This window comes from Phalacrocorax carbo, chromosome 17 (genome assembly GCF_963921805.1).
Source record: "Phalacrocorax carbo chromosome 17, bPhaCar2.1, whole genome shotgun sequence".
Taxonomy (NCBI): Eukaryota; Metazoa; Chordata; class Aves; order Suliformes; family Phalacrocoracidae; genus Phalacrocorax; species Phalacrocorax carbo.
The window spans coordinates 6728443-6750832 of NC_087529.1; the positions used below are offsets into that span (position 1 = coordinate 6728443).

Sequence of the window (22390 nt, forward strand, 5' to 3'; positions counted from 1 at the left end):
CATTTGCTATAGTTCTAGTTTCTCAGTTTGATGTTGCTTATCTCTTAGTTGTCTTGTTGTCATTCTGTAGGTGGTAGGAGATAGGATCTCACTGCCAAGACACTAGCACAGACTGTGTTATACCTATATATGGTACTTTACAGAAGAGAATGAAAAGATGGGCCTGTGCCCAAGGACTGCCTGATGATGATATGACAGGAGGTCTGTGGAAAAGCTCTGCCTTTGTTATCTCAAATCCTGCTCCATGTTTCTGGTTTAAGGGGGGATATTTCATGCTGAAACAGCTGTGTGTCTCCTTGGGGTTGTGGCTAGCTTCCCCCAGAGATAGCTGGGAGACAAGAATCTTCTTTTTACCATCCTCCCTGTGGCATTTCCAACTAAGTGTGAAGCTGTTTGATAAGAAGCAAACTTATGTTCATCAGGGGTGACTTGCTTTCTGTTACACTTTGCTCTTTTTTTCCCCTCCCATTCTTTTGGGGTGTATGGTCTGTAGTGGATTTACAGCCTGTTCCTTTCAGCCTAGTATGTGGGAGTTTTGGAGGAGCTCAAATATTGGGCTTTTCCTAAAGCTCCAGAAGCAGAGAAGGTGTTTTTGTTAGGTGTGTACCTAGCCCGAGATACCTAATACAGACCTGTTTGGGGGATTTCTTAGAGCTTGTTTAGGATCTGTCTGTGAATTAGATAATCCTTACAGACTTATCCTATTCACAACTCAGAACCAAGACATCAGAAATCGTTAGTAAAGAGCCATGATTTTTAGAAAAACCCTGAGGATGGACTGACTAAACCTCCGCACCCCAGAGGTAGTGAGTGCTAACACAGTAATGTAGACAGCTAGTATACAAATAGGCGTTTGTCAGGTACATGCTGTGTATTCCGACACCTCTCCACGTGGTCTCTCCCTGGAGAGCTTTCTGTGAGGAGAGCCTGAATTCTGACTACTTTTACTTTATCTACTTTTGCAGGAAAAATCAGCCCAATGGACAGGAGCCCCTCAAGAGGCAGGGATCTACCACAAGCAAAACACCTGTCCTGACACCTCAGGCCATCAAACACATATGGGTTCGGACAGCATTGATTGAGAAAGTGCTCGACAAGATTGTGCAGTATATTGTTGATAACTGCAGGTAAGGAAAGAACCAGAATCACAGGGATTTGTTGGACTGATGTGTTTAGGTATCTGCAACAAGGGATTTAATCAAAAGTTATCTTCAGGCTTCTGCGATGCAAACTTCTGGTGGGAAGAAAACCAGCTACACAGACATTTAGAAGAAATCGTGCTTTTCTTTTGAATCAGAGATGTTTCAGACTTACAGAAAATGTTAACAGTCATAGAGCTTTCCAGAAGTCAGCTTAAAAAACCTAACTTGCAGTTTATTAAGGACTTATTTTATTTTTTTCTAAAGTTGGCAATATTGAACAGTGCTACCGTAAAGAGTAATGCATTCAGAAGCACATGAGGCCCTGATCCTTTCTGCTCACTTAAGCACCTTGGGTTTCAGTAGATATTAGATGCCCAAATTCTAATGGGGCCTAGACCTCAGCAACTTACTGGAATAGGAATGTCTTCTAATAGGTCAGGAGTGCTTGATTTACTTATATTAGTTAAAACTAATCCTTTGGAATTTTAGGATGTCAGGGAAGAAAATGCCATTTGTCGATAAAAGAAGAGGAAATGAGTTTACAACAGGAGAATTTAATAATATAAACCCTCAGGGCTGTGAAAAAGGTGTTTTAATCAAGTTTCCTTTTTAGAAAATTCAAGTTTTGTGTAAAGTGAATCTTCCCTTGCAAAACCAGAGAAGAGCCTCAGTGCTTTATAGATGTAATCCACAGGTACTCTTTAAGATGAAAAGACAAGTGTTCTTTTTTCTATGACATATTCTGTCATCATTTCCTATTGTTGAGCATTAGCTTTGGTTTCCCAAGAGGTGGTTCTTAACTCTACCCTTTGTGCCTTCCCACCCTCCCATAACTGATAAAGAAGAATCAAGGGGCACACTGGGGACAATTTCCCACAAGAAAAGAAAGGTAGAAACCCTAAAGCTAGATATGGTCCCAGAAAAGTACATCTGTACCCGCTGCCATTGCAGTTTGTTCACCGTGGTGCTCTTGTAATTCTGCACTGGGGGCCCACATTCTTGGCGGCCCAAAGCTCATGGCTCTGAGCAAGGAAGAGAGCTAGGGCACAGGAACTTATTCTTACAGCATTTTCCAAGTTCACATTACTGTTTTCCTTGTCATCAGATTTATTTTCATGATCTATTTTGCCACTAAAAAAGAAAGAGAATGGAAGAAAGGTCTTTGTGCTGTTCAAAGCAAACTGTTGCTCTGGGATATCTAATGCCAGCTTGTTGTAAGAGCTGTGTGCAAAAGAGGCAGTGGGAGGGTTGGCTGTGTCCCAGAGACAGTTAATGAAAGCATTTTAATCCAGTGTATCAATATGTCAGCTGATACATGGATACAAGGATTTTTTTTTTACTTTTTCCACATAATTCACCTTGAGACATGACAAGAGAGTTGTCTCAATACTTGTATTGTAGATGTTCATCTTACTGCCTTCTCCATCCATTCAAATGAGTTAGGATCAGGTCCTTAATTGCAGGTGTGTGATTTTGAGAGCATGACTTGGTGAATAAAACAAACCTCTTCATAAGGGATGTTCTCATGCATTTTTGTGACATTACTGCCCAAATGCTCCACGTTTAAGTCCTTCAGCTCTTCTGTTCTTGAAGGAGAGAAGATGGTTTAGAGTTTGAGCCCCATCTAGTGGAAGAGACAGCAGAGGATAACGACAGTTCAAGAAATTTGGGTGGTTTGAGTTTTCGGCTCTGTGGTTTTATAAGTCAGCATTGCCTGCTGTGATGGGAAGACTTTGGGGTCATTGCAAGAGCTACTATTTGTAGTAGTTCATTGTTCTTGACAGTGTTTCAAGCTGATTCCTCACAGATGGTAGAGCTGTTTAAGCATGTGTGGATCTCTTGGTCTCTGTGGTAAACTGACAAAATTGCTTGCAGAGAGTTATTGTTTGTCTCCATATTGCATTAGTGCCCCAAAGTAGGGGTGTTGGTTATCTTGTTAACTATAGAAGTCTGGAGTGCAGGTTTATTGAACTGGTGGTTCTAGGCTCCCTTTATGCTCCATGGAGATCTAATGTTATTGATATAGTTCAGGAAATTATCTAATTCTAAAGCAGATGTCTAAAATAGGACAAATTAATTTCTCTATAGCTTTCTTACAAAACAAGTTTAAAAAAAATATAAAAATAGTTAAGGACACACCATGTTGTAAAAGCCGTCTTCACCCGCAAACCCAGCACAACATTTCTTCTTTATGAGATCAGTAGGTGAGCCTGTCAAGCTGCATTAGAGCTTTTAGAGGAGATGTATTCATCGGTGATGGTCTAGGTAATCCTAGCAACTGCTTTTCCTCAACCTGTCAAGTTCAGAAAATATATGGGGTTTGGATCCTTTTAGTCTTGTCTCTGGCTGTATAGGTACACAGTTTTCCCATTTGCCCATTGTGCGAGAGAATGATCTTGCCTGACCAACCTGATCTCCTCCTATGACAGGGTGACCCGCCTAGTGGATGAGGGAAAAGCTGTGGATGTTGTCTACCTGGACTTCAGTAAAGTCTTTCGTACTGTCTCCCACAGTATCCTCCTAGAGAAGCTGGCGGCTCATGGCTTGGACGGGGGTACTCTTTGCTGGGTAAAAAAACTGGCTGGATGGCCGAGCCCAGAGAGTTGTGGTGAACAGAGCTAAATCCCGTTGGCAGCTGGTCACGAGCGGGATTCCCCAGCACTCAGTGTCAGGGCCATTCTTGTTTAATATCTTTATCAATGATCTGGATGAGGGGATCGAGTGCACTCTCAGTAAGTTTGCAGGTGACACCAAGCTGGGCAGGAGTGTTGATCTGCTTGAGGGTAGGAAAGCTCTGCAGAGGGACCAGGACAGACTCGATTGATGGGCCAAGGTCAACTGTATGAGGTTCAACAAGGCCAAGTGCTGGGTCCTGCGCTTGGGTCACAACAACCCCATGCAATGCCACAGGCTTGGGGAAGAGTGGCTGGAAAGTGCCTGGTGGAGAAGGCCGTCGGGGTGCTGGCTGACAGCCGGCTGGGCATGAGCCGGCAGTGTGCCTGGGTGGCCAAGGCCACCAGCACCCAGGCTTGTGTCAGCACTGGTGTGGCCAGCAGGAGCAGGGCAGGGATGGTGCCCCTGTGCTCAGCACTGGTGAGGCCCCACCTTGAATGCTTGGCTCAGGTTTGGGCCCCTCGGGACAAGAAGGACATTGAGTTGCTGGAGAGTGTCCAGAGAAGGGCAACGAAGCTGGGGAAGGGTCTGGAGAGCAGGTCTTACGAGGAGCGGCTGAGGGAGGTGGGGTTGTTTAGCCTGGAAAGAGGAGGCTGAGGGGAGACCTTATCTCTCTCTGCAACTACCTGAAAGGAGGTTGTAGTGAGGTGGGGGTTGGTCTCTTCTCCCAGGTCACTAGCGATAGAACAAGAGGAAGCAGCTTCAAGCTGCATCAGGGGAGGTTTAGATTGGATATTAGGAAAAATGTCTTTACTGCAAGAGTGGTCAGACATTGGAACAGGCTGCCCAGAGAGGTGGAGGGGTCACCATCCCTGGAGATATTTAAAAGACATGTAGATGTGGCACGTCAGGGCATGGTTTAGGAGACATGGTAGTGTTGGTTTGATGGTTGAACTTGATGATCCTAGAGGTCTTTTCCAACCTTAATGATTCTATGAAAATCCTGTTGCTGGAATTTTTGTGTGGGAACTGTAACTAAAATCAAGCTTTGAAAATGTGTTCTGCTTCAGTATATGCACAGCACTCCAGATCTACAGCCTAGGTCCTGTTTTCAGCCTTGATAAAACTCCTAGAACCTTAAACTCTTAAATTTTCCCTTTTATATAGGTAATTTTGTCTGAATTTGGAAATGAGTGTTTGGCCTCAGTTTTTATTAAGTATGAAGTCTGACCTGGAATGTGACTTCAACAGTCACACTTCCCCCTGCACACACAGTTGACTTCCGCTGGATTACTGGTTGGGCCACAGCAAATGCTGAAGGAATTGTCAGGTTAATAGCAGCCGGTCTAGGTTCTCTGCCCATATGTCTCTTGCTGCTTCCTTTGGCATACTTTCTGGTAAGCAGTAATGTGTGATATTTTTTAAGTCAATGAACTCAGGCTACTAGGAGACGTAAGAGCTTTTAAAAGTAACAGCCAGTATTTTTAACTGGACCCTGATCTTCTATTCCTAGTAAATATTATGAAAAAGAAGCTTTACTGGCAGATCCTGTTTGCGGCCCAATACTAGCTTCTCTCCTAGGTAAGTTCTTGTAAAGTTGCTTCTTATGCTAAAGAAAATAAATTGTTTCTTAAAACATTTTGTATCACGATAGTGTTACAAACAGTGACTTTACTTTCTAGCATACGGTTTAACTATTTGTAATAGAGCAACATAGAAGATTATGGTTTGTTGCTTATGAGACCTGTAGAGACCAGTCATCTGGTTTTATTATTAATTATTGGTTGGATCAGAGAACAAGATGGGAATGGCTTTTTACTGAATGCTTGCTAGCATATTGTAACCACTAATGCTGCTATGGCAGGGTATTGTGTCCCACAGGAATATTTTTATGCAGCCCTAAATAATAGGACCTGATATGTTATGTGTATTGGCTATATTACGGACTGATCCTGTAGGATCATTAAGAGATTGTTAATATTCACTTGGCTTGTGAAGTAGTACCTGGCCAGCAGGATAAGACTGTTTCTGGACAGACTCAGAAGGTTTCTCTTTTGGGCTCTTTTCTTAGTTGGACCATGTGCTCTGGAGTACACCAAGCTAAAAACAGCTGATCACTACTGGACAGACCCTTCAGCTGATGAGCTTGTTCAGCGACACCGGATTCATGGAGTACACGGCCGCCAAGACTCTCCTTCGAAGCGCCCAGCCCTGGGAGTAGGTATTTACTGTGTAGCTATTCCTGAGTTAAGGCACAGCTTGACAATAAAAGTGACCAGAGGAGGGAGAGATCTAAATTTAGAACAACCTTTCTTTTCTCTTTTTTAATGGAGCCTTTATTACATATTATAGAAGGCCATTTGGGCCCAGATGTCCTCTTTATCTACAGACAAGTTTGAGATGCAGGACTAAATTCTGTGGCTTTTGACACTTGGATCAGACCAGGTAGTTCACAAGAAATTATGAGCTGCCTTGGTCAGGGTGGAGTAAGAGCCCAGATCGTTTCTCTGCAAGGTCTTGCTCCAGAAAGAAGTTCCGCTCTACAGAGATGGGTCTAAATGGAATGGTTCCTGTTTTATTGGCCTGCTGGTACAGTCATTCCCGTCCTACCTGATCTCTCTTGACTATGTTTGTCTGTGTGCTAGATCCGGAAACGCCATTCAAGTGGGAGCACGTCAGAAGATCGCTTTGCTGCTTCTGCAAGAGAGTATGTGGAGTCTTTGCACCAGAATTCCCGAACACACCTCTTGTATGGGAAAAACAATGTCTTAGTCCAGCCGGTGAGTACATTGAGTTTTGGGCCAATACGCACAGCTGCCACCTGGCTGTGACTTGAGAAGTCAGTAGAATAGGTATGAATATAACCTAGGCTTGTCAAGTACTTGCTTAACGTCTTGTCCTCAGAACAGTGTTGCCTTCCCACTTGACTCTGTTACGCTGAGGTAGATTAAGAGGTGATGAATGCTTTCACTGCCTGACCAATGCAAACTGTGAAGTGGGCATATAGGTAGGAACAGACATACTGGACTGTATTTCATAAACCCAGTGACTGTACTGTGTTTTTTTTCCCCTCTTTCTAATAGTAGTATTAAATACCAGTACTTTTGGTGTTAAGGTTTCCCTCAGAGGTTCCTAGATCACGCACTGCCCTGGATCCTGTGGGGTGCAGGAAGACTGGAACATGACAGTTACAGTTGTGCACTTAAGTCACCTGGATTGTCTGTTTCTTGCTTCTGTGAACAGAAAGACGACTTGGAGGCAATTCCTGGGTATCTCTCCCTTCATCAGTCAGCAGATAGTTTGACTTTAAAATGGACTCCAAATCAGCTGATGAATGGAACCCTTGGAGATTCAGAGCTGGAGAAAAGGTAGTCATTGCATTCAGGAAAAGATGGGAAGAATTCATGATGTTTATTTCTTGTATACTTGGCAATATGACATAACTGTAACAAGGCTGATTTAATTGAAGGGCTTCCGAATAGTGCATAAGTTGAGGTGTCAGGCAGCTTGGGTTCTGTTTCTGTTTTGCCACAGATTATGCAACTTTCCAAAGGTCCTGCAGTGCATGTAGTTATAAGGCCTTTTCAAAAGGAAAACAAAAGCCCACTTTTCCAGGTGTTTGGGAGAAAAGGCTTAACACTACCTCGCATCGTTACAATTCTAGTACCTCCCTTCGGAGGGTTACAAATCACTTGGCAAGCACGGCTAATTTCAACCTCAAAAAAGAGACCTGCAGTGTCATCGTCTTTTGATAGATCAGTGATTAATCTAATTTGGCATTCTGCTTCAGTGGAAAGACAGGTGAAGTCTTGAACCAGGCAGGTATGTCTCCTCAGGTTCCTTCAACCCCAGAACAGTGCTCTCGAATGCTTAATCCACTCCATTCTTTTTCGAAAACTTCATGTGTATTTTTCATAGAACATTAATGAAGCCTTCTACCCTTGTTTTTATTGCTAAACTCTGTCGAAATTATTCTCAGAAGAGTTTGGAGCTGTTTCCAGTGTTTAATCCATAAGCTTGAGTCCCTTTGGATTTACATACTGCTGCCTATAAATCATATGTGCAAGACAGAACTGAACCCAGCTGTCCTGAAACCCAGCTACGTGACCATCATGAAGTCTGTGCCCCCAGGCGTTTTAATCTTAGCCAGAGCATTGTTCTAACCTGGTATGGGGCACTGGGGGGGGCAGGGGAGGTGAAGAGGGAAAGGGAGGTTATGGAGAGGCTAGTGCCAGATATATCCGCTGTGCAGAACTAGTTTCTTTGACTTTTACTGACTATTAATGTACCTTAATTGACCAAATTTAATAAGCAGTTATTAACTTAGCAAAGTCTTTTTACTGGGTGCTTGGAACCGCAAGCACTCCTGGATATGGGAAAAAAAAATGTTTCCTGCACTTTTTCCTTCCCTATTAGTGTTTACTGGGACTACGCATTAATAGTGCCACTCAGCCAGATCGTCTGCATTCACTGCCATCAGCAACGTAAGCATAAACCTTCTTCTCACGGGCGTGCTCCCAAAGCCCCTTTCTGCCAGGTGAATGTTATTGCTGCTAATGCTGCTACCATTTTATATGGTGCCTGTTAGGGGTTTATTGCAAAAGGAGGCAGACCATTTTTCTTCTTCAGATGTCTTCACTGAAAGGCCTGGTAAGAACTAAGCCTAACACTGCTCCAGTTGTCAATTGCTTTCTATGTTCTTAGTTTTTCCTGTGTGCTTTGTTTTTTCTGAGTCATCTGTGCAGAACAGCACTTATTAAACAGCAGGTATTAAACATAGAAGCTTTGGCTCTATTAAGCATGAACCTCCATCCATTGACCATTACAAGAGAGGAAGAGGAGGGGAAAGCAGGTCTCTCAGCAACGTCTGTAGTGGGTGGGATCATCAACCTGTAGAAAGGGAGTGTGTGTAGCCAGAGCCACCTTCCGTGGCCCCTGACCATCCAGTTCTAAGTAGCCCATTCTGCTCAATGTCGGGAGAGGAATTTGGAATGAAACATCTCTCCCACTGCTTTTCCTTACCCACAAGCCTTAAGACAAAATCACAGAGGCAAGACAAGGAACATCTAGAAATTTTATTTGGAGTCAGATTTGCATTACAGTTGGATTAAAGGGCCTTCTGAACTAGGAGTCTGTTTTAGAAGACAGTTTATGTATATTGCTTTAAAATATGTAAGTAGGAGAGCCACTTGAATGATCACTTTTACTCCCTCAGTGTCATTAACACTTCTAACTTGTTATGGACATAGGGGTATGAGGGCTAAAACCTAGAATCCTAGCTGGTAGAGGATGACAGTAGTGACGCTACTTCAGGTCCATTTCCTCGCTTCAGTCAGCTTCTCCAGCACACTTTGTGCATGTCCAGTATTCCACTAACTGGTCAGATGCATCACCACTCTGCTTTGTGGCAGTTCCTTAGGAAAAGGGGAATTCAATGACAGATGTGAAACATGACAGCCTTTGTTGTTCTTCACTGAGAAAGCTGTTTCAGTGCAGGTGCCAGGCGTGTACACAACATGATTTCTGTTGTTTGCACAAGATGACAGACGCTTGGTGGTCCTGCCACGACACCTAGCTACCAGACTGGAGCTTGCACAGCCATGTTGCAGGACACATCCTGCTCTTAGAGACCCCCAGCTTTACCCAGGTGGCTCCGGATGCCTGATTCATTCAGTTTTGGAAAAGGAAATTAAGAACCTAATTCACTTATATTCTTCTGAAAATTGTACGAGGTGCAGATTATTACGCTTAAAAGAGCCTAGGGTGGTTTTCCGTATTTGTGCTAAATTTCTAGTGACAGTGAAGATAGATGAGAAAAATTTACAACAGGGAATGTGACCTGCTGAATTTCACAAGAATAAAGCTGACAGCCTCTGGTTATATCCATTAGGTTGGTTTTCATTCTAAACTGTGTGTCCTGTGTCAAGTTATGTCATACACCAGAGACTTAAGTTATTCCTTTATTATTTATTTTATTAGTGTTCCAAATAACTTAAAATGTTCCTGCATGAGGCCTGTCATAGTTTGTTTGTATGTTGAGCTTCTTTAGGACTAAAAGACTGAGATCATCCCTAGGTTGCACTGTGACTTACAGAGGTTCATTTATCTACTTAGAGATGACCACAAATGAAATTTACTTAGAAGGTAAGAGCAAAAATTAGAGGTTCCGATGTAACAGTGTGGACTCCCCTTGTCCTCCTTTGCAGCAGAAAACAGATGGACACTAGTTTTGGTGAGTCAGGATGGAACTCAGAGACCCCCGCTGCACTTCCCCCAAGGAGGTCACCTCCTCGCATTTCTCTCCTGTCTGGAAAATGGTCTTCTGCCTCGTGGTCAGCTGGAACCACCGCTTTGGTCCCAGCAGGGCAAGGTACTGCCTTTTCTGATGAGCTGCTTGTAGTGGGTCAGGCTGATCTTAACATCTTTGTTCAATCAGCATCCTGCCCCACAGAGTCTGGGCATTGATTTCCAGCTGCTTTATAGTAAAGAGGGAAGCAAAATAACTCCACTTAGTCCAATTTGATTCTTACAAAGATAGTCTATAAAAATAGTTCATACCTTTGTTGCCCCATTGGGTAACGAACTGCAGTTTGCTATTGTATCAAAATATGAACCCAAAAGATAGGGACCGAGACTCAAATGGACTCAGACATGCTGTCAGAGGCTTGGATTATTGAAGAAGCTGGTGCCCAACTCCCATGGATTACAAGAAAAAGCTGTGTTTTAAGTACACAAAAAAGTTGTGTTAAGTACCCCTAAACCACCTGCTATATATGACTCTACTGTTGTTTTCTCCCTCACCTCCTTCCAACATCAAAAGTTTAAGATTTAAGATGCCAAAGGTCTGAAGTACTTAGTTTGTTGTGCTCTGCTAGTCATTCATAGCTGAATGTGTGGAATCATTATTTTCTCCAGGGTAAGGTATTTCCAAAGCTTCGAAAACGGAACAGCAACAAATCAGTGGACCTAGAGGAATTGCCAGCTGAAGACACTTCTACAGACTATGTGTTCAGAATTATCTATCCAGGACACAAGCATGATAACAGTAAGTGCCTTTGTTCTGCTTTGTTAAAAACAAACAAACAAAAAAACCAAACAAAAAACCTAAGAAAACCTTGAAGTAATATCCTGGGAAGTGACTGAAGGTAACAGACAAGCCAGAGTTTTGGGCAGGGGATGAAACCTATCACAAAATTTCATTGTGTGATAATTGTGATCAACAGGTACAGCTTACTGTAGGTTTCCTTAATGCAGTGAAACTTGTTATCTTGGTGGAAATGCAGTTGAGGTGGGGAATCTTATTTATATTTACTCTGTGTTTTGCAGAGGAAGTTTTCAAAATACTCCCCTGGGCTTGCAAACTGAGACTAAAAGCAAAAAGATTGCTTGACTAGCCAAGAGCAGTTTTGCTCCTGAAGTGAGGATATTTTTATTGGCCACACTGCTTGCTCATAATGTTGTTATTAGAAAAAAAATACATAAACTCTACTCTTAAAGTACCCCAAGAACTCCCTGGGCTAAGTTTTCCTGGCTTGAAAGCAAGAACTTAACAATGGATAAAATAAATGCCCTTCCAAGGAAACTAAATGAATTCCCAAGCACCAAACCACCTCATGTCATCAGTGAATACAAATTCCTTACATGCAAGAAAGCACTTGAGCCAGTTCTCAAACAGCATGTTCAGTTTTATTCCCCTTGGCAAAGAAGCAAGAATTTCCCAGGAAGATCAGACCCTAAAGTTTACAGGGGATTTGGATTTACTGCTCATATTGGGACTTACTGCAGCTGAAAAAGCAGAAATCTCAACTGAACCCTCCTTACCCCAGGGGACCGAACCACAATGGTGGCCATGCTTTATTAGGGCTTCTGGATTTGCACAGGTAAGTTCATGCACACACCAGCAAAAGCATGTTCTGCCTTTGCTTGACTCAAGGGGACTGCGGGCACATTCAGCACAGACCTGCCTGCTGAGAGCAAGAGGGAGAGAGCTGGCTCCTGCCTCGGGCTTCCTTAGGAGGAGGCCTGTACCTTGCATGTTTGCGGTGCCGGACAGAGCTGGGGAGCAGAATGTCTGCTGTCCAGATGCATCTGGCACAGGTTTCAGAGTGGAAAAGAGGCCGCAGCATATTGATAAGGGCATGTTGAAGGAGAGAAGCTAGTTGGAGCCTAGGATTCCCATGGAGTTTTGCTAAAAAGCATACTCACCTACTGCAGGCTGGCACTGGGACCTTTCTCCATTGCTGCGATGTGACATGTGTGCTCTGGGAACACAGCCTGAGCACAGTCAAAAGCTGGCCTGTGTTTGGTGGAGCATGCTTTTTTTCTGTAAGAAACTAATTTTTCGTACCCATTTACAGGAGCTTGTGCCTTCAAGAAGAGGGCAGGATTCAAGTCCTTTGTCTTTGCTGAACATGTCCTTTTGAGCTTTCCCGCAGAATCGAGTTCTCTTTTCTTATGCTCCTCTTTCACTATTTTCTTTGAGCAGTAACTATTAACTACCACCACTTAGCTGCCAGCCGCTCTGCATCTGTTGACGATGATGAGGAGGAGGAAGATAAGCTACACGCAATGCTATCAATGATCTGCTCTCGGAACCTCACAGCTCCTAATAGGATGAAAGGTTTTTATCCTCCTCCCCCTGTGTCCCAGAGCTCTATTGCAGCTCGTTCCACTGATGCATACAACAGTGTTGGCATTATTATAGGGAAAACCATTTCACTCATGCCATGAGATCTGGAGATTAAGCTGACTGTGCAGGGAGGCTGGGAGTATGCTCGCAACCTATGGGAAGTCGAAACACCACCACCTTCCCTCTCCTTTGAGCGTGTGCTGCTGAACAGACAAACCTTTTCTTCCAGAGGCTTCCAGCCCCAGCTTCATAAAAGTTGGATGCTAGAGCATGTTCTCGCAAGAGAAGGAGGGAGTATAGCAGGCCTTTGTATTTTCCCTCCATGAGTTAGTCGTGTACAGCGTGACAGACTGGGGAGGGCAGCCTCATATAGGAAGGATGAGAGGTGAACCATTAGAGCAATAGCAGTGATGTGCTGGGCAAAGTCAGAAATGGAGCGTACCTGTGTAGACAGAATGGGGCAGAAGTACAGTGAGTTACAGTTTCAGCTCAGGGATGGCTCAAGTATGCGTGCTCCCACACTTCGGATACCTCTATCATGTAGCGTGCAGAGGAGATTGTATGGAGATGCAATACCGTTCTGCCGTCGGGTGCTTTCATTCCACTTCTCGCATTCATGGGCTAGGTGGGTTTCAGATCATCAGCTGCAAGACTCTCCACCCTCCAAAAATTTGTCATCTAATTTTTTTCCTAAAGCAATTTGTAACAGATGTATTAAGTTGGTATTCTCAAGAGGTGTATGTATTAGCAAACATTCAGGATCTAGTAGTGTAGCTCTGGAGTCTGAGAAGTCCTTGCTTTCTCAAAGGAGGAGGCTGAATGGTATACAAAATAATCCACTCCCCAGGCCAAACCCCTCCTGCACAGCTTGGATTCTAAGGCTTGCAGCTGTTCAGAAGACAGGCAGGTGTTGTCGAGGCCTGTCCACTAGTTCATGTGAAGTCTCTCCCCACTCTAGGCTTACCAGTTACTGCACAGCTTCAATACCGACAGACTTTTGGCCTTGATACCTCTTGAGTGTGTGTGCCAGATCTGGCATGCTCCTGTTACAATGAAAAAACAGCCTCCACCTCTTCCTAATAACTGGAGTGTCTCAGCAGAACAGAGTCTTCTCTGTTATCAGGCTGTAAAGTAGCTGTCAAAAGTCTGACACCTGCAGAGGAAGTAGGAAGGAGAGCAACTGCTTGCAAGTTTGGCTCTTGTCTATATTTTTCATTTATTATCTTAGCATGGACATGCTTTTTCTGGTATTTCTATGTCCTATGAAAAACACAATATATCTTGTCATTTAAATAGCAGAGCAGTTATTCTGGTTCCAAATAGATGTTAGCCCTGGTCTGGAGGGACTGACTGTAGGAGACAATAATTGCCCTGCATCTCTGTATAGTGCTTAAGTTCTGTTTAGAGAGAAGGTGCACATGTGTTCAAGGAGATCCTCCTCATTTCTTGTAGGCTGCCCACACGCTTGTCCCAGGGTCGCAGCCCCTAGAAACTGATAAAACCGAGCCCGAGTTAATAAAGAGTTCTTGGAAGGCAGGGATGGAAAGAAACTCCCAAAGTACAGCATTTCCCTTGAAAAAAGATACTGTTTCAGGAAGTTTCTGTGTGTCTTAACTGATTGTGTTTGGATATTGGTGATGACAGAAAGGAAGAAGGTCTAACACTGTCACATACACATGTTAAGAGGCTAACACTGTGAGCTAAAGCATAAGAAACACAATTTAGTCTTTAGTCAGGTGAGGGAAATTTGCCAGCTGTTCCAGTGGGATAACTTAAGACACCTGCTTTTGCTTATTTGATCTCAAAGGTAATGGTAGAGTTAGGAACATGCCTGCTGTTTGAGTAGCGATTCTTGCTAAACTAGACTGGATTGGCTGTCGTCTCTCCAGCAGCATCCCTTTTAAATAATGACAACACTGTTGTAGCAGGTTTGCTAGCCATTTGCTTCTACATTTTGCAACATGCTCGACTTTTGCATGTAGCTGAAGTTACAGATACCACCACCACAATTAAATAAAAGATGCTGTTCACTCTAATTCTTCACTAATTCAGGTACCTTTCATCTGAATCTTTAGGTTCTGTGGGGTTCTTTCCTTGTTTCTCTAAAAAAGAAAATAAAAAATTAAAACTGAAAAACCCACTTTTCTTGTCTGTAGAGGGGAGGCCAAAAATAATGATCTAAAAATGTTTGTCCAGTGGTTTTTATTTGAACCCAATAAGAAGCTGCAATAAATACTGGGTCATTCAGCTCCTTCCTGAAGAATTAAGGTGAAGAGCATTTTTGCATCACACTTTGTTTTGTGAAATGGATACACATGACTGCTTCCGCATGAGCCTGTGCTTTTTCTGTTAACGTTTTTACTCCACTCCTTCCTCACCTATGCCCACTTTCTAATAAGCACTACTAAAATGCTTTATGCTACCTTGATTTAAAATGCATGAGATGGTTTGGAATTGCCCCTACCACCACCCAACAAATGTATGTTTTAAAAGCACAGCCCAGGGGACTGGATTTTGCTTACAAATGTTAATTTAGTGGCATATAGTATTATGGCATTTGCCTTAATTTTAATCATGGGTGAGCTGAAAGGCCAGTTATTTATTATAAAACACAAAAAACCACGAGCTCAAATGCCAGCTGGGAAAGTTGAAGAGCTGAAGCCAAGCTTTCTGAAGGCAACCGGTGATTTTTTCGGGTTGTCATTCTGAAGCTCGTTAAAAAGGCACAGAGAGTTGGTGGAGCAGGGATAACTCAAGAAGCTGCACTGTACTGTTGGATCACATTTTCCTGCCAAGTATCCTACTTTTACAAATATAATGTTGACATTAGTAGGACTGAAACTATCCTTCTGCAGTAAATATTTTAGGATCTGGTTCTGAGGGGGAAAGAAGCATCTTCTGAAAATAACTGAATTGGTTTGTCTTAATTTCTTTTATGCTCAAACTTTCACCCTAGCTGGGCTAGCAGTTACGTGGCTGATTCCAGGAACTGCAAATGAAATTCTGAGACCTGAATTAAATAGAAGGTCAGGTTAGATGATCTTTTCTGGCCATGAATACCACAGCATTACACAAGAAACAGTTTCAGTTGTTACTGCAGCACCCTTTTCTTTATTCTCTTGAAACACAAACTGCGATGTGTGTGGGCAAGAAAGGGGGAAATGGTGAAGGGATTTGACTTCATGGGAAGTGACCGTGCACAGCGTGCAGCTGGTTTAGATGTGCTGAGAAGCGGTATTTCTGAGGTCGCTAGGATGGTGCTCTCCCTTTTTTGGAATCAAGGTTCAGAGCCTGCTGAGAAGTAAAGCATGAAGCCATCAGGACACACAGAAGGAAGAGGGGGGAAAGAAGAAAAAAGGTTGATGGCCTGCTGTTTTGTTTGTTTTTTTCCCTAGACACCAGCGAAATGATAGAGATGCAGGGCTTTGGGGCAAACTTGCTCTCATGGCAGCTGGAGCACTGCAGCCAAGGTTCGTCGTGTGTCTCCTGTTCAACGGGCAGCTCTCCCTACGATATACCCAGCTGTTGCAACTGCATCCATGATAGGTAAGCAAGCTGTGCAGAGAGCTTACCTGGGAGACTTTGTGCATGCCAGTTAAAAGCAGGAAGGTTTTATTGGTTGTAGCACCAGAGACAGTCATAATTTTCAAGTAGTTTCTGATATAGAAAGATGGAGTTATACAGCAAGAAATTTAGTTCATTAAAACTAACCTATTAAACTACTCTCAAGTCACATTTTGATAGAAAAATTGCATCTAGTTCTTTTGTCTAGTTTAATATAATTCAGCTCTGGAAGTGTTTTCTTTAACAAGTCATTAATGATTACAATAAAGGGCAACAATTCATCTAATTTGACAAGGACCTTTACAACGCACCTGCAGCAGTAGTAGCTAAATGTGCCAGGTGAATCTGTTCTGGGCCAAAAAGCTGGTGGGGAAAATGCTTTAAAGAGTATAATTTGTCATTATTTTTGTCCTTTAGGAAAATAAATCTTGGTGCAGAGAAAGAATTGCTGTGTGTAGGTCATAGGGATCAGCATAAAATTCATTACGATCTCTGTCCTCATGACTTACCATGTTCCTGTTAATGTGTCTCCACAGAACTCCATTAAAGATGTTGTGTGAAAGCATGAAGAGGCAAATAGTTTCCAGAGCCTTTTATGGATGTAAGTGAAGTGTCTTATATCCAGCCCTTGTGGTATCCATATGCTTATCTAAAAAACATGTCATGTTTGTTTTAGAAAGCACTCCAAACCCAAATTTATTGTTGTGAGTCAGATCACCTCAGGGCAGTAGGGTGGATGTGACTCAAGTACCAGAGCTTCACAATTCCGTGACTTGTGGGTTTTGCATACAGCAATGGGTGAACTGATGCTTAGTGAAAACAGAATGTAGTTTTACACTGCAGTGTAATGCTCTGCTTGGATTTTACTAGTGTGTGTAAGACTTCTATAATCTTTGGTTCTGTTGCAATTCTTCATTCTTATACAGTATAATGCAAGTTTAGTTCATATTGGATTATTAGTGGCAGGTTTAAAATGTCGCAGCTTCACCATCAAAAGGGGGCTGCTGGTGTTGGGTAGAGTGCTTATTTATAGAAGTTTACCTCCCTCCCCAACCACAGGGCTTGCCTACTGCCGCCATTTGTCAACAGTGCGAACACATCTGTCCGCGCTCGTGAACCACACTATTATCCCACCTGACAAACCATCCAGTGCTGCAGGAGGCCTGACTAAAGAGGTTTGGAGCAAGTATCAGAAGGACAAGAAGGTAAGTAACAGAATACCTTTATGATTGTTAGTCAGAGTAGCTCCCATACGCTGCTGCGCTGAGCATGGTAGCCCTTAGAACTGACCCCAGGAAGTATTAAAGGTGTCTTCTAGTCTTCTCTTTCTAGATAGTGTGAGTCAATTCTTAAAATCTCTGTTATCATTTGCATCTCTGATGATGGCAAAGATATCAATTAACATCAAAGCAACTGATCTCATGACTCCCCTAGTCTCTTAAAGGGAGGCATGGCCACTTAGATTACACTAGATTTGAGCTAGGGCCCTGAAGGCATGCATCAAGTTGCAACATTTATTTAGCGCCGTGCATGCATTCCACTGTCTTTATACTTGGTATTAAGTGCATATGTGCATGCTTGAGGAAAACAAAGATGTATTACCTTCAATGCCTCTTCCTCCTGACTGCTGTAGAATTACAAGGAACTGGAATTACTAAGAAGAGTTTACTACGGTGGGGTACAGCATGAGATTCGAAAGGAAGTATGGCCATTCTTGTTAGGTCACTATAAATTCGGCATGGCCAAAAAGGAAATGGACCAGGTAAGCACAGCTTTCCGGGGATTTGAATTACGTTTGCAGAACAGGTTTTGTTTTCTGAATAGCAAGTGTTAGTCTTTGTTATTGTATAATATTCCTGAGAGAAAAATGCTACTGAAAACGAGTGACACACGTTAGCAGAGGGATTATGAAACCATGTTAACATGTCTGAAAATCACTAAAAGGGTGTTCTTTATTGAAGTCAGAAAACCTGCATTCAGGCTCTGCCTGTGACATGCACTCGCCCCAAGCAAATCCTGTTTTCACAAATTTGTCACTTATAAAATGGAGGTACGTTGATATTTGGATAGTAATTTTAGTCATCCCTCTTTTATATGGTGTGTTGGCTGAGTTATACTTAAAAATGCTCTTTGAAATAACTACTTTATCTATGTGATCCTGTAACTGCATGTGTGGAATTCTTTTGGAGCTGGGAATGGCCCAGATGTACCTTCATGGTACACTGGAGTTACTGTCTAGAGGCTAAAAATACCCAGAGGAAGGTTTGATTCGTACGTTCATTATGCTTTTGCTAGACTTAAATAAGATGTGCCTCTGTAAAACATAAGGTGCAATTTCAGAGGAGACATTATTCCTCTTAATATCTCCCGTGTTGCTGCTAATATTGATCAATAAATAATTGCCTAGGTTATGTCACAGCCTTATTTCACAGTCTGAAACTTGGCTTTAAGTATATAGTTTCCATTAATGAAACCACAATTTGCCCATCTCTTAGTTATATTATTTCCCTTTGCTCGTCTGTTTATAGCAATACCAACTTTTTACTTTGCTGAGTGCTATCATTTGTTGTAATTGCTGGGCAAGTGCCTTGATAATAAACTAGGCTGGTAACAAACAGAGCCGGGCAGAATGGCAGTCATGCCTTCGCTCAGCTACGCTTATTGAACAGAAACTGGTTGTGGTCCTGAGCCAGAGTGCATAAAAAATACAGCGCTGCTCCTGTTCCTTACTCCTATATGCTTTCCGCAAGCGTCTGCTGGGCTGCACCAGCCTTTATCTGATCCAGTGTAGCTGCTGTTATGAATGCTGCGTGGCATTTTTATTGCAGTACTGAGCCAAAGCTAATATGTTACCCTCAGGTGATGCATAATAGGCTTAGGTTCACACTGTAATGCAGCTGTAAAGCTGATCATGTGCAGAGCAAGAACTTCAGTGTAGGCCTACTGCGATGCGCAAATTGGGTAGCACCTCACTAGCGTAAAGGTGTCCTGCAGTCCTTGGGCTCACGTGTAGTGGGAGCACCAGTCTGCCTTTACAAACCCCAATGCTGCTGCCAGTCTTACTCCTTGAGTGGCGAGGAAAAGGATGTTCTCCTTTGCAGAGCCACAGGGCTATAGCAGGACACGTCCCTGTGAGAAAGGACCGGATTTGTGTGTTGGTAAAACATTACTTTTAACTGACATTAAGAATCACCCAAATGTTTGCTGAACTGTCTAGAACAGTAATGAGGTTTGTCCTGGAATATAATTAACACATTAATTTGCTTTTCTGTTAGTGTTATTACCAGGGAGGTAGCACTCATGCAGTAGCGATCCTGTTCTGGACTAAATGGATACGGAGTGCTTTATATATCAAAACATTTGGCATTTGATAACTCCCCGTTATTTTATATTCGAAGGACGGTTTATATCCTTGTGAGCACCTGCTGATCAGAAGGGTGGCCTGACCCCGAGCCTTGCAATGGAGAAAGTAATTATCTTGCAAACAGCGGGCACTTTATAGGCAGCACTCTTCTTATTGAAAAAAGCTACAGCAACTTAACTTGTTTTTTCTCACACTAATCTTTATAAACTAGTTCTGAACATGGATGGAGAAATATACCCCTTAACTGTTCAAACTGAGTCACAATCCAGATTCTTCACCCTGAATCCAGTTATCTTTGTAGGTATTTATATTTAGATTTTTCCAGCTATAGTGTGTGCATCAACAATGTTCTGCTGAGCACTGCTGAGACAAATTCCTGCCTTCCCATGACATCAGCATCACAAGACGACAAAGTACCTCAGAAACCACTGAGGGCAGTAAGTCCTGCTGGTTGCCTCATCTCCTGAAGGCCAGGCAAACTGCCTCAGAAGAGAAGCAAATCCAGATACCAGCCAGGCTGATACATTGCCGTAGTCCTGCTGGGAAGCACATCTGTTCTACAAGGGGACTTGTTTAAACACCCCTTTTTTCATGCAACACAAGTCAAAAAAAGAAGTCCTCCTAAAGCACCATGTGGCCTGGTTCCTTAATTCTTACTGTCTTGGTGAAAAAGGGAGGGCTCTTTCAAACGCTTCTATGAATTTTGTTCAGAGCTGCAGCAGCAGTGGTCTAGCTAAATTGCAGCACTTCCAGATGCAGTGTGAATTTACGTTTGCCTTTGGTGCTCCATTTCTTATTCTTGTTTTGTTGGTTTGTTTTGTTGGATTTTTTTTTTTTTTAGAAAAAGTCAAATTTTCAAGAAATATAGGATATTGGAGGTTTCTTGCATAGGTTGCATTTTGCACTCTCTCTTCTCCGCAGGTACATAACCCATCAGATTATGATCCATGTGTAGAAATAGAAGGTATGTCTGGAACTGAAAAAAGGACCCAGATACTTAGTTTTTGGAGTGAGAGCTCTGGAGCCACAGCTCGTGGATTCTAGCCCCAGCTTCGAAGGGCACATGCATGTATACCACTAGAACATAAGAGATTTGGCAAGAAGAGAGAAATGCTTGAGTGCATTAATATATATTAATATATCATAAAGATATATTACAAGGTGTAAAAAAACTGATCTGCAGAATACAAGCTCCTATAGGAATTTTTTTCCCCTGAGCTTGTACCATACCAACACAGGGGTGCTCCAAATCTTATCTGGAATTCTAATGAGCTACTCAACACCAGCAATAAATAACAGTAATAACTGACTCCTCAAAGAAATGTGCTGTCTAAAGCTTACCATTGAATGTAACAGTCTTTTAAATTAATGACATGAAAACCTTCATAACATTTGCACATATAGGAAACTTATTGTGTCCTTAACTGAAGTCATTGTGAGTGATTTATTATCTTTGCCTTCTGATGGTATTTTCACAGTCATCCATCAGTATCTGGGGCACTCCCAAACATGGCTGTCCTCCAGCCTTCGCTAACTGTTGTATTTTATGATTTATGACTCAACAGCTACCTCAAGTGACAAATAGCCTGCAGCTCTTAGCATGAATGCTCTGGTAGCAACTCCAGCCAGCAGAGTCCAGAGCCTGAAGCCAACTCACAATTGCGGTTTCTCTTCATCTCTTGACAAGTGACAGAGTAGTAAAATTACTATGTGTCCCTTAATAGCTCAAGGGGGGTTTCTGTGTCTGTCTTTCAACAAAGGAAGCCAGCACTGGCAAAAATCTGTTTTATTACTATGGGAACCAGAGTGGCTGGATCTGGCCACGCAGAGTGCAGCCACAAGACTGGGTTGTGTGAGCTGGGATTTCTACTGTTCAGGAGTCTCTTCTAGCATCTAACTCTGTACAGACTGATGTCTATAGAGCTGTGACCTGGAATTCATTGCAAGGGCTATGTTAGTGGAACAGAGAAAGAGTTGGGAAGGAGGTATAATGAAATCAGGAAAAATCCGGTTAGAGGTAGCAATTGCTACATCAGATTGCATCTGACTTCTGTGTGAGGTTCCACATGAAAACCAGTGACATCTTTTGTTCTTTTCTGAAGAATGCTGAAGCGCTGTTGGTAGTGTACACGCATGCTTATATGAATCTTTGCTGGTGTCTGCTGTGATAGTTTATTCCCTGCAGTAAATATGCAGCATCTTACTACCTCAGTCATCGTGCTTTCCAGTCACAGTGACGTGCACTCTAGCAAGAGGCTTTCAGGATCCTTCAGGCTTCCAGTTTGAGACATTACACTTCCTTTAGACCTCTCCCTCCTGGCTTCCACTCATTGTTAACGCTGTCGTCCGAGGAGGACCAGCATTTCAGGATCTGTTGTCTGTCTGCAGGTGGATGAAGACATTGCTCTCCGGTATCAGAAGGTCATGGCTGAGTGGAAAGCCTGTGAGGTCATTGTGAAGCAGCGAGAGAAAGAATTGCATTCTGCCACGCTGGCAAAGTTTTCGTCGGGTAGCAGCATTGACAGCCACGTCCAGCGACTGATTCACAGGGACTCCACCATCAGCAATGATGTAGGTACTCCCTTCCCATTCACCCCTATGGTGCAGGCAGCGTGGGAGGCTTGGCATTTGCAGAGGTGCAGCCTAGGGAAGCAGAGACTTAGGTTAGCACAGCTCCATTATCTGGAGCTACTTGAATCCTGTACAGAATTTGAAGCTGTAGTGAGAAAAGAGCTAAGAGCAGGTCTGTGTCTTGCACAGTCTATAGCTGTTCTTAAGTAGGGCCTGTCTAAGGGGCTTTAAGGTCCACTTACTATAGAAGATCCTCTCTCAGTAGAGGAATAGCATTCTTAGATCTCTTACTTTATTTAAATCCAGCATAGAGCAAAAGATCGCTACTATTAAAGTGTATTTTTGATTCTGCCATGTCCCTGATTGACAGGTTGGGTGTGATTTTTATCTTGGGAGAGGGGATTTTTGTCAACCTAAGGTAGGACGCTAAGCAATAGAAAGGCAGACTGAATTAACCCCTCTGTAACTTGAATAACCAAGAAAGGGGTTTCTTTTCGTGTTGTTGGA

The 22390-nt window shown here is 42.8% G+C and overlaps 1 protein-coding gene across 10 annotated transcripts in view; it reads left to right on the plus strand.

Annotated features, from left to right (window-relative positions):
• The window catches only part of SGSM2 (small G protein signaling modulator 2), a 72565-nt gene that overhangs the window by 39324 nt on the left and 10851 nt on the right, over positions 1 to 22390 (plus strand). For 5 of the 10 annotated variants that reach the window (XM_064468164.1, XM_064468169.1, XM_064468175.1 and 2 more), the window contains 14 exons: positions 966 to 1127; positions 5269 to 5336; positions 5827 to 5972; positions 6401 to 6535; positions 6999 to 7123; positions 8172 to 8239; positions 9962 to 10125; positions 10671 to 10800; positions 12241 to 12375; positions 15780 to 15930; positions 16485 to 16549; positions 17008 to 17153; positions 17582 to 17710; positions 21701 to 21883. In XM_064468164.1, the coding sequence (XP_064324234.1) occupies positions 966 to 1127; positions 5269 to 5336; positions 5827 to 5972; positions 6401 to 6535; positions 6999 to 7123; positions 8172 to 8239; positions 9962 to 10125; positions 10671 to 10800; positions 12241 to 12375; positions 15780 to 15930; positions 16485 to 16549; positions 17008 to 17153; positions 17582 to 17710; positions 21701 to 21883 (1807 nt within the window). The remainder of the gene's footprint in view (positions 1 to 965; positions 1128 to 5268; positions 5337 to 5826; positions 5973 to 6400; positions 6536 to 6998; positions 7124 to 8171; positions 8240 to 9961; positions 10126 to 10670; positions 10801 to 12240; positions 12376 to 15779; positions 15931 to 16484; positions 16550 to 17007; positions 17154 to 17581; positions 17711 to 21700; positions 21884 to 22390) is intronic. The other 5 variants (XM_064468165.1, XM_064468167.1, XM_064468170.1 and 2 more) reach the window with 4 other exon arrangements.